Raw genomic sequence first — 12,175 nt, forward strand, 5'->3', positions numbered from 1 at the left:
GGAGGAAACTGAAAGGTCAGACAGGAAAAAGAAAATTCTGGCAGCAGTTGCTGGATGCTGATTTTCATTCCCCTAATCTGCTGCCCATCTCTGTACCAGTCAGAGGAGGGTGAGAGGCAGCCTTTGGTGCTTAGCTGGCTCTGAGCAGCTGGTTGATTTTTCTAACCCAGCTCCACGTCCTCTGGAGCCCTGGTTGTGGTGCTTGCTCTCCGATTCTTTGGCCAGGCTAGATTTGCAGCCCCGACGAGGGAGGGTGCTCCAGATGGCACTAGGGCTGCCATAGCCACAGCACCGCTAAAGGGCCGCGGGGGGTTGTAAAGGGATCCTGGGGCCTCTGGAGCATGGGCCCTCTTTGCTGAAACCCCAAACTGGGCTGGAGGCTCAGGAGGCAAGATGGGGGTTGGAAGCTGGCAACAGACTGTCAGGCTCTGGTATGTGCAGGCCGGAGCTTTTCTTCTCGTCTGCCCAAGCCCCAGTCCTCCCTGACCTTTCCCTTCTCTGACAGAACCTACTGCAGCCACCGGCGAGGCGCAGCCCGAGGCAGTTCCCACAGCACCCAGCGAAGCTCTGCAGCTGGAGAAACGCCAGGCACCCGAAGGCCAGGCATACAGCTGCCTCCTGTACCGCTACGGCTCCTTCTCTGCAACCCTGGATATCGTCCGTAAGTTTAAAGGGCAGACTGGCATTGCCTTTAAAAAAAACCAAAAAAACAGACAGTAATACTTCTAAAACAGGTCCACCTTAGACCGGAGGCTCCCTAATAGCAAACTCCCTTCTGACAATCCAAATGCTTCTACCATGCTACCCTCCTCAGCCTTTCAATGTTTCCCAACACCTTCAGGGGCCTCCCTTCAGCATGGAGTCCTGCAGCCAATGTTGGGCGTGAATTTTTATTTTTTTTTTATTTTTTTTAACTATCCAGGCTTTAGACCAATTTTCAAAGGGAAGGTTCGCACACACTTTCCTTATGGAAATTATCCCATCAAAACTACCCACATGCAATTACACCTGTTAATGTATGTGCATAGGTTTTTTTTTGGGGAAAAATAGCACATTTATTTTTAGTCTGCTTTTTGGCACTTCAACGCAGATTACATTCAGGCATTGTAGGTATTTCCCTGTCCGCAGAGGGCTCATAATCTAACTTTTCCCTGTACGTACCAGGACCAGTCCAGACTGTAGGGTGTTCCCCCCTACCAGCAGGTGGAGTCAGAGCAAAAAACTGAGAAGGCGCTCTCTCATAAGCTGGCGCGCCCTCTGTAATCCTTCAGTATTTCTCTGACTCCAGCAGATCGGGTCTCACCGTCGGTTCCCCAGTGTCTTTAGAGATATTTGTTGTTTCTTTCTCTGACACTCTTGCCTGGATGTATCATAAGTAAAAAAAAAAAAGTATCAGGGAGGATTTCCTCTGTAGATGTTCTGCTAGAACTTGCAGGCAGAACGTTTGCTCAGTGGCAGACTTGTCTTATAGTGCTTACTGTTTCTGTCATTTGGAGGTAAGTTGTATATTTTCCTTCCTTACAGGGGTTTATTTGGCTGCCTTAGGGGTGAAAGTTGGTGATCCAACCTCTCCCCCTCGACCCGCTGCCTGAGAGGTCATTTCCTTGGGTCAGCCAGCGTTCCAGAGACGCGGCATCCTTCTGAATCTTTAAAAAAAAAAAGGGTCGTTTTGACTGCAGGGCAAGCACAGCTCTCTTACTGCCTGCAGTCTCCGGAGGTATTTGGACGTCTGCCGTGTCCATCGCGATACAGCGCCTGTGGTGAGCCCGGGTTGAGGCTCTCACGCGAAGGCCTGTGTGCCAGGTGCCTCCCCGGCGTCGAGGGCACCTCGAGGCCTCAGGGGCGGTCGGTTTCGCGCACAAACACACGCCAGGCTCAGGGGAGGTCAGCTCCGGTGGCCATCTTGGATTCTCACACGGATGCTCCAGCGCAGCCCCCTGCTGACACAGACCAGGATTCTTTACCACCGGTTCTTACTCCGGCTCATCTCCCAGACGCAGAGCCGCCCTCTGGGTATCTCCCTGCCCCTCCCTCTACCATTCCTCCTCCAGAACCCTTCTTGGCTGAATTTATTTTGCTGATGCACAATGCATATCTGGCAAGGCTTTACCAGCACCAGGACCCTGCCCTAGCCCCCGCCCCCATCCAAAGTGCCCAGATTGGGGGACCCTCCAGATCTGGCAGGGCTGTCTCAGAGCTCTGTACCACCTAGGTTAGGTACAGCACCAGGGTTGCCTCCTTGTCCGCCAGTGCCAGGGCCTCTTTTAGGGTCCTGTCAAGTTCCAGCGGGGACCCGCCCGGCTGTGCCTGATTCCCCTCCCCCAGTGGTCCCAGGGGTGGACCTGGATGACTCTGGTCTTTTGGCACACGTGGAGGGAGATGACCCTCAGGTCCTACGCCTTTTTCAGAAGGAGGAGTTGGACTCGCTTATTTTGCATGTCCTGACAGAATTGGATATCGACGCTCCCCAGGATACCCCTGGACCCAGTACTGCGACACCTAAGAAGGGAGACCCAGTCCTGGCTGGCCTTCAGCTTCCCTCGATGACTTTTCCTTTTCATCCTATGCTTCTCCAATTGTTGTCCAGGGAGTGGGACACTCAGGAAGCCTCTCTGCGGGTCGGCAGAGTGATGGACAAGCTGTACCCGGTCCCGGAAGAGTCCTTAGACCTGCTGAAGGTACCAAAGGTGGATGCTGCCGTTACAGCAGTCATGAAGAGGACAACTATTCCAGTAACTGGAGGAGCAGCCCTCAGAGACCTGCAGGACCGCAAGCTTGAGGTTTACTTGAAGAGGGTCTTTGAGGTATCCGCCCTGGGAGTTAGGGCTGCAGTGTGCAGTTCCCTGATGCAGAGAGCAGGTCTCCGGTGGGTCCAGCAGTTGCTCGGCCCACAAGAGCTTCCGCCAGAGGAGGCTCAGCAGGCGGACCGGCTTGAGGTGGTTATTGCCTATGGGGCAGACACTCTCTATGTTCTCTTCAGAGTCCTGGCCAGATCCATGGTTTCAGTGGTCTCGGCTAGACACCTCCTCTGGCTCAGAAACTGGTCGGCAGATTCTTCTTCCAAGTCTCAGCTGGGCTCTCTCCCCTTCAAGGATAGGTTTCTGTTTGGTGAGGAGTTGGATCAACTCATTAAGTCGCTTGGAGAACAAAGTTCATAAATTACCAGAGGATTGTCCTCGGACCTCCAGGACGTACAGCACCACACGATACCATTTTAGGGGGCAGCGTCATTTCCACCAGGCGAGGCCTGTCCCTCACAGACCACCCTCTTCAAGATCACAGTCCTGGTCTCATTCCTTTCGAGGTCGACGGCCAGCTCGAGAAGCCCTCCCCCAGGGGGCTTCTGCTAAATCCTCCCAATGAAGCTTTGCCGGTCCACTCCTTGACTCCTCAGATTGGAGGACGCCTGGCCCTATTCTACGAGGAGTGGGTTAAAATCACCTCAGACCAATGGGTCTTGGATATTCTATGGCACAGTTACACTTTAGAGTATGCTCATCCTCTCAGAGACAGGTTTGTCTTCTCCCTGTGCGGATTAAGAAAGCAAGAAGCCATGCTGCAGCCGCTGGAGCTTTGGGAGCCATTCTCCCTGTGCTGCTACTGGAGCTCGGGTCCGGCCATTATTCAGTCTACTTCGTCGTCCCCAAGAAGGAAGGCTCATTTCGACCAATCTTGGATCTCAAGCTAGTCAACAGGGCTCTCAGGATTCCACACTTCAGGATGGAAACCCTGCATTCGGTTATTGCTGTGGTTCACCGGGGGAAGTTCCTGGCATCCCTGGATTTGACAGAGGCTTATCTTCATATTCCCATCCCGAAGGACCATCAGCGCTTCCTTCGCTTCAAGGTGCTAGGACAGCATTTCCAGTTCCAGGCCCTGCCATTCGGCCTAGAGACCGCTCCCCGCACCTTCACCAAGGTACTGGTGGTGGTGGCGGCGACCCTGCGGAAGGAAGGAATCCTGGTCCATCCCTATCTGGATGATTGGCTAGTCCGGGCAAAGTCCATGGACTTGTGCCAGCAGGCGGGCGAGAGGGTCTTGTCCCTCCTCTAATCACTCGGCTGGGTCGTCAATTTTGCCAAGAGCAGTCTAACTCCATTGCAGTCCCTCAACTTCTTGGGAGCTCATTTCGACACCAAAGTGGGCATGGTCTCTCTTTGCATAGATTGGGCTCAGTCCCTCCTCAGCAAGGTTCAGCGCTTTCGGGACCTCCAGCTTCCCACGGCGTGGGACTATCTCCAGGTGCTGGGCTCCATGGCCTCCACTATTGATGTAATGCCTTGGGCGTTTGCCCACACGTGGCCCTTACAAAGGTCATTACTCTCCCTTTGGAAGCCGGTGTCTCAGGAGTTTCAGGCTCCGTTGCTGCTATCACCCTTAGCCAAGGACAGCCTGGACTGGTGGCTCAACCTCGATCATCTGCTCCGGGGGGGAGGGGGGGTGGGTGGACCTGGAGGTCCCGCAATGGGTGATCATTACGACTGACGCCAGCCTCTTCGGCTGGGGGGCAGTGTGCGGACCGCAATCGACGCAGGGTCGATGGACTTCAGTTCAGGCTGCTTGGCCCATCAACCATCTGGAGACGAGAGTAGTCTATTTTGCACTGAAGCACTTTCTCTCCCTAGTCCAGAGTCGATTGGTCAGAATCCTCTCCGACAATGCGACAATGGGAGATGAACAAGCTCATGCCATGGGCGGAACTCCACTTGTCCTGCCTGGCAGCATCTCACATTGCGGGAGTCGACAATGTTCAAGTGGATTATTTGAGTCGCCAACCCCTGGACCCCGGGGAGTGGGAACGGTCCCAGGAAGCGGTGTCACTCCTCTTCTCATGATGGGGGACTCCCCATCTGGATCTCATGGCCACTCAAAGGAACGCGAAGGCTCCACGCTTCTTCAGTCGCAGGCGAGAGCATGGCGCAGAGGGAGTTGATGCTTTAGTCCTCCTGTGGCCACGAGACCTCCTGCTCTACGTGTTCCTGCCTTGGTCCCTGGTGGGAAGGGTGCTCCGAAGAATAGAGTGTCACTAGGGGTCAGTGATCCTGGTCGCTCCAGAATGGCCTCGACGGCCGTGGTTTGCGGACTTGGTCAATCTAGCGGTGGCTGGCCCGCTTTGGCTGGGACATCTGCTGAATCTGCTGCGACAGGATCCTGTATTTTTCGACCAGGTAGATCGCTTCTGTTTAGTGGCCTGGCTTTTGAGTGGTGCCGGCTGAGAAGACGGGGGTATCCGGAGGCAGTTATCTCCACTCTTCTTCAGGCCAGGAAGACTTCCACCTCCATGTCCTATATCCGGGTCTGGAAAGCTTTTGACTCTTGGTGCCAGGCCACGCAACTTTCTTCACGCCATGCGACCATATCCCAGATCTTGTCTTTCTTACAGCGAGGACTGGGGATGGGATTAGCCTATAATTCCCTCAGAGTTCAGATGGCAGCAATTGGTGCTCTCGTTCATCATCGGGATGGATCTACTCTTGCGACACACCCGGACATAGTCCAGTTCTTGAGAGGGGTAAAGCACCTGAAACCACCGATCCGCAATCTCTGTCCTTCATGGAGCTTGAATCTGGTTCTTCGAACGCTAGGGGGTCCGCCTTTTGAACCCCTGAAGAGGGCTACCCTCAAGGACCTCACACTCAAAGACAGTTTTCCTGATGTCTATCTGTTCCGCTCGCAGAATTTTGAGGCTGCAAGTCTTGTCCTGTAGAGAACCTTACCTACAGCAGGAGGTCTCGTGGCCACAGGAGGACTAAAGCATCGACACCCTCTGCGCCATGCTCTCGCCTGCGACTGAAGAAGCGTGGAGCCTTCGCGTTCCTTTGAGTGGCCATGAGATCCTTGTGTACTGTACTATCATTTCTACCAAAAGTGGTCTCCTCTTTTCATTTGAATCAGTCAGTGGAACTACCATCATTCCAGGCCAAGGAGTCCAAGGACCTTCAACGCCTCAATGTCAAGCGAGTTCTCCTTTGATACTTGGAGGCTTCTAATGACTTCCATGTGTCCTATCACCTCTTCGTCCTCTGGAGTGGTCCCAAGAAAGACAACAAGGCTTCTAAGACCACCATTACCCGCTGGCTCAAGGAATCAATTTCTACTGCATATGTTGGCGCTGGGCGCCCTCTGCCAGACAGCATAAAAGCTCATTCGCTCTGGGCTCAAGCCGCCTCCTGGGCTGAAAGCCGAGCGGTTTCTCCACAGGAGATTTGCAGAGCTGCTACCTGGAAGTCGTTGCAAACCTTTGCACATCACTATCACTTGAATCTTCCACCACTGAGCATGGGCTCTTTTGGAGCTCAGGTCATTCGAGCTGGGCTATCATTAGCCCACCCTACTTAGGGAAGCTTTGGGACATCCCACGGTCTGGACTGATCCTGATACGTACAAGGAAAAGAAAATTATTCCTTACCTGCTAATTTTCGTTCCTGTAGTAACATGGATCAGTCCAGACGCCCACCCTATGATTCTTTGGGGGTTCTGTTGTGAGGATCCACTTTTCAGCTCGACTGTCTTCTCCTTTCAGGACCGGTATGGGACTGATTAAGAGTTCTTGCTGCAAGTTGCATTTCTACAGGTTATTGTGGTTATTGTTAACTTTATATTGATCCATCCAAGGTTTTTCTTTCTGGCTTTGATATACTTTATACTGAAGGATTACAGAGGGTGCACCAGTTTATGAGAGAGCGCCCTCTCGTTTTTGCTCTGACTCCATCTGCTGGTGGGGAGGAACAACCCACGATCTGGACTGATCCATGGTACTACAGGAATGAAAATTAGCAGGTAAGGAATAATTTTCTTTTACTCCTGGGGGAATTTTGCATAAACAAATTTAAAATTCTGCATTCAAAAACTTAAAATTCTGCATATTTTATAATGGTCAAAATAACACAATATACATGATAGTCTTTAAGTAATTAATTAAAAAAGTTATTACTTACAGATGCAGAGTTTTAAATATTTTGAGAATTTCCCTAGAAGTTCACTGTAAGGGAGTGTCCCTTCCACTCTCTCTCCTTACTCCCCTGGCCAGTCTCCTTTCACTTTGCCTTCTCAGGCCCCAACTCCTGCACCTGCCACCATCTCTCCCTTCCCCGTCTAGGCTCAATCCCTTTCACTCTATCTCCACTCCCAGAGTTTGACCCCTCTCTCAGTACTGCCCCTCACACAGGTTACCTCTGTCCCTCTCTCTCTCACACACACACAGGCTCTCTTTCTCTAATGCACATACACACTCCTCTCATACAGGCTCCTTCTGTCTCTCACACACACACCCTCATACAGGCTTCCTCTCTCTCTCAATGTGCACGCACACACACACCTTCATACAGGCTTCCTCTCTGTAATGCACATACACCCCCTCCTCATACAAGCTCCCTCTCTCTCACATACATCCCCTCATTTAGGCTCCCTCTCTCATGCACACACAAATCCCCTCATACAGACTTCCCTTCTCTCACTCACACACACACAAACTCATATGCAGGCTCCATCTCTCCTGCACATCCCTCCCACTCTCTCACACACATCCCCTCATATAGGCTCTCCTCTCTCTCACACACACACTCACTCTTGTACAGGCTCCCTTTTGCACACACACACACAAACTCTTATGCAGGCTCCATCTCTCACACATCCCTCCCATACAGGCTCCCTCTTTCTCTTGCACACACACGCTCCTTTTCTCTCTCACGTATATACCTCCTCACAGACTACCTATGTCTCTCACTCACACACCCCTGCACACTGGCTTCCTCTCTTGCTCACCCACCTACGTATAGGCTCCTTCTCTCACTCACCCCCCCTACATATAGCGCCTTCTCGCTCTCTCTCTCAAACACACACCCACCCTTGTACAGACTCCTTTTGCACACACACACAAACTCTCATACAGCTCCCTCTCTCTCTTTCGCACATCCCTCCCATACAGCTCCCTCTTTCTCTTGCACACACTCCCACACAGGCTGTTTTCTCTCTCACAAATAGACTAGCAATGTCTCTCTCTCACACATCCCTGCACACTGGCTTCCTCTCTTGCTCAGCCCCCCCTACATATAGGCTCCCTCTCTATCTAACGCACACATACATTAATTCACACAGGCTCTCTTTCTTACACATACATATACCCTCACATAAGGCTCCCTCTCTCACAAACAAGAACCCTCACATACAACACAATCCCTTTTTCACCCACACCAGCTCCCAATCTCTCACACATATACACATCCCTCCCAATCTCCTCACATAGGCTCCCCTTCTCTGACAACCACACCCACATACCATCACACATGCTCTCTCACAGCCCCAGGCTTGCAGTCTTAGACACACACACACACACACACACACAGACTCACTCTCATTGGGGCCTGCTCCATCTTCACCGCGAGCGGGATGGTTTCTGCTCGTGGCACACTGGGGCCTGCTCCATCTTCACTACAAGTGGAGGTGTCCCGATTGCAGTAAAGATGAAGCAGGCCCAGGCATGCTGCAAGCAGAGGCCACCCCACTTGTGGCACACCAGGGCCTGCCAAATTCTGCACAACTACAGAGGGGAATTCTGCTCTCCGCAGTCGTGCAGAATTTTGTACCTGAGGCAATGGAGGGTAAAATGACTTGCCCAAGGTCACCAGGAGCAGCAGTAACTCTGGTTTGTATCCCACTGCTCTTACCACTAGGCTACTCCTCTACTCCATAATCTTGAAAATGCAGAAAGGCATGGATGTAATTGTAAATCCCTCCTAACCTTGCCCCCTAGAACACCTCTCCTCTCTTCAGGTAAAGGTACACACATATAGGCTCGATGCACATCCTTTTACCCACAAATCAGACTGGCAATTTTATAAAGGTCAGTTTTTGTGGGTAAAGCACTGTTTTATTAGCAGAAATGGCTTTGGAAATACCCTATGTAAGAACTGGATTATCCCAAGGGTCTGAGTGTCTACCTAGTAGTCAGGAATGGGCTTGTGGGCTCCAGACTTACCTTTGCCCATTGGTGCAGCACTGGTTATGGTACCTGTGTCTTAATGTTCCAGAGGGGATTGAAAGTGTGGAGATCATCCAGGTGCTCCCATTGGTAGCTTCTGAAGGACAGAATACAGTGGACTTCACGGTTACATGCCAGGGCAGGTAAGATGCCCTCACTTGAGCAGGTGATGCCAGCAGCATGTCTCTCCCTTCCCCTTGTTCCTCTGACTCCTCATCTCCATTCTCATTGTATAGCATTCCCCAGGAAGCCTGCACCATCATTTCCGATCCAGACTGCCTTGCTCCCCAGCAAAAACTCTGTGGGCCTGTGGAGCCTTCAGCAGACTGCCAGCTTGTCTTGCATCAAATCTTCAATGATTCTGGGGTCTACTGCGTCAACGTCTCACTGACCAACGAGGTCAGCCTTGCCATGGCCAGCACCCAAGTCAGCATTGGTGGAGGTGAGTGCCCCCGTGCAGGGAAAGCGCTGGGGCTGTCCAGTGCTGGGTTAGCCTCCTCCTGTCTGACAAGATGTTGTACTTGGTGATTTAAATTGAATAGATCTGGTGAACTGAGAATAATGCACTGTAGTAGAATCCACAAACAGACTAGGAATCCACATCTGTGCCAGGCACAGTAACATTATAATTATAAGACCAACTTGCCCATTCAGTCTGCCCAGATTGATACTCTCTTGGGCTTGCCACCACGGTAATAGATTGAGCATATGTGTTCCCATTGCCTAAACCAACATCGGTTCACCCCTGACCTCTCAACCTTGCTCCCACCACTGCGCTCCACAACTGCCCCATTTAAGTCCTTCTCTTTCATTTCTTCTACCTTTTACCCTCCATTGGCCCTTTAACCCATGCCCCCTGTCTATCCCAAGCATTTTTAAATGCTGTCTTGGGTTTTGTTTTTTTCTACCTCTAACAGTAGGTTATTTCAGTAAAGAGGTATTTTCTCATGTTCCTCCAGGCAACTTCACATTATGACCTTTGTTCTTGAATGTTCACCTATGGCAGATTTCACCTTTTCATACTTTATTGAAGCTTGTCAAATGTTTATATCATGCCCCCCATCCTTTCTGCCCCTGAGTGTAAATTTTGAGCCTCTCAAGCTTTTCTTTGTAGAGTTTATGTCACAGGCCTTGTATCATTTTAGTAGCTCTTTTTCTGAACCACCTCTATCCTCCCTTACAAAGGATAGAGGAAGGAGAAGGGGTGCTCGAGAGCCCAGACACCCTGCTCAGAACACTCCCCTGCAATGCTCCCTGGTGCCCAGATCAACCTGGACAGAACTGACCCAGCTTAACTCCACCCACCTGGAGGGAGTCTGCTCCTGCCAACATCAGTTCCAGCCCCAGGGGTCTTGAAAAAAGTGCTGTGCATTCAGAGGCATTTTACCTCCAAAGAGGATTGCCCTTTGAAGACTCTTTCAGAGGCAATGAGGAGAGAATGCTTCTTGTGTTGGGGAGCTGTAAGATTGGTTTGGGGTGATAAGCCAATTTTGGTTACCTGTAACAGGTGTTCTCACAGGACAGCAGGATGTTAGTCCTCACCTATGGGTGACATCACAGGATGGAGCCCAGTCATGAAACACTTCTATCAAAGTTTCCAGAACTTTGACTGGCTCCTACTGGGCATACCCAGAATGGCACCAACCCTGCAGCCAGCAGGGGTCCCCCTTCAGCCTTGTTAAAATGCTACAGGTAGTGCCGAAAATAAAATAAGAAAACGTTACGAACCTAACACTGCAGGGCGGCGGGTGGGTTTCGAGAGGACTAACATCCTGCTGTCCTGTGAGAACACCTGTTACAGGTAAGCAACATTTGCTTTCTCACAGGACAAGCAGGATGGTAGTCCTCACATATGGGCGAGTACCGAGCTGAGGATGTCCGTGTATGCACCAAGTGTACACAGGCGTGCAAAGCACTAGGCCTGGAATGAAATTTGGCCAAGGGCATCCTGAACCCCACTGAGTAGGCGGAAGGGTGTTGGTACGTCACATTGTAAATAGGTTCGCAAGACAGACTGGCCGAAGATGGAATCTTGTCTTCCGGCTTTATCTAAGCAATAATGGGCTGTAAATGTATGGAGAGAACTCCAGGTTGCAGCCCTGCAAATGTCAGGAAGCGGCACAGAGCGTAGGTGTGCTACTGAAGTCGCCATGGCCCTCACAGAGTGTACTTTAACACGGTCTTGAAGTGGAATGCCTGCTTGCTGATTGCAAAAGGATATGCAGTCCACCAACCAGGAGGAGAGAGTCTGTTTACCCACAGGCTGCTCCAATTTGATAGGATGGAAAGAGACAAATAATTGAGTGCTCTTCCTGTGGGCAGCTGTACGGTCTAGGTAGAACGCTAGAGCCCGTTTATAGTCAAGGGTATGCAGAGCCTGTTCTCCTGGATTGGAATGGGGCCTGGGAAAAAAGGTAGGTAGTATAATGGATTGATTAATGTGAAACTCCGATACTACCTTAGGTAAGAATTTAGGGTGAGTGCGGAGTACTGCCCGGTCCTGCAGAGGTTTAGTGTAAGGCAGATAGGTAACTAGAGCCTGTAATTCACTAACTCTGCGAGCGGAAGTGATTGCCAAAAGGAAAATCACTTTCCATATGAGATATCGAAGGTCACAGGATTGAAGAGGCTCAAATGGTGGTTTCATGAGCCGACCCAAAACTAGGTTGAGGTCCCAAGAAGGGGCCGGAGGACGCAGAGGAGGCTTGAGGTGAAGCAAGCCCTTCAAAAAACGTGTGACAAGGGGTTGTACTGATATGGGAACATCCCAGATACCGTTATGGAAGGCGGCTACCGCACTGACATGCATCCTGATGGAGGAAGTTTTTAGACCTGACTGACAAGTGCCAGAGATGGTCCAGAAACTTCATGATTGGACAGGTAAAGGGGTCAAGGGACTGAGAAGAGCACCATGATATAAACCTGGTCCATTTGTAAGAATAAGATTTTCTCGTGGAAGGCTTCCGTGAAGCAATCAGGATGCAGGAAACTGGTTCAGAAAGGTTAAGTGGCTGAAGGATTAACCTTTCAACATTCATGCCGTCAGGGACAAGGCTTGAAGATTGGGGTAGCGTAGGCACCTGTCATTTTGAGTGATTAGAAGCAGGTCTTTGCCCAAGGGAATGTGCCTGCGAATGGAAAGATCCTGAAGTACTGGAAACCACACTTGGCGCGGCCAGTGAGGTGCTATCAGGA

At 51.1% G+C, this 12,175-nt stretch overlaps 1 protein-coding gene across 4 annotated transcripts in view; it reads left to right on the forward strand.

Annotated features, from left to right (window-relative positions):
• PMEL (premelanosome protein) overlaps window positions 1-12,175 on the forward strand; it is a 37,841-nt gene that overhangs the window by 18,479 nt on the left and 7,187 nt on the right. For all 4 annotated transcript variants that reach the window (XM_029594774.1, XM_029594772.1, XM_029594773.1 and 1 more), the window contains exons 8-10: window positions 506-661; window positions 9,030-9,123; window positions 9,217-9,422. In XM_029594774.1, the coding sequence (XP_029450634.1) occupies window positions 506-661; window positions 9,030-9,123; window positions 9,217-9,422 (456 nt within the window). The remainder of the gene's footprint in view (window positions 1-505; window positions 662-9,029; window positions 9,124-9,216; window positions 9,423-12,175) is intronic.

Source organism: Rhinatrema bivittatum, chromosome 3, assembly GCF_901001135.1.
Source record: "Rhinatrema bivittatum chromosome 3, aRhiBiv1.1, whole genome shotgun sequence".
NCBI lineage: Eukaryota > Metazoa > Chordata > Amphibia > Gymnophiona > Rhinatrematidae > Rhinatrema > Rhinatrema bivittatum.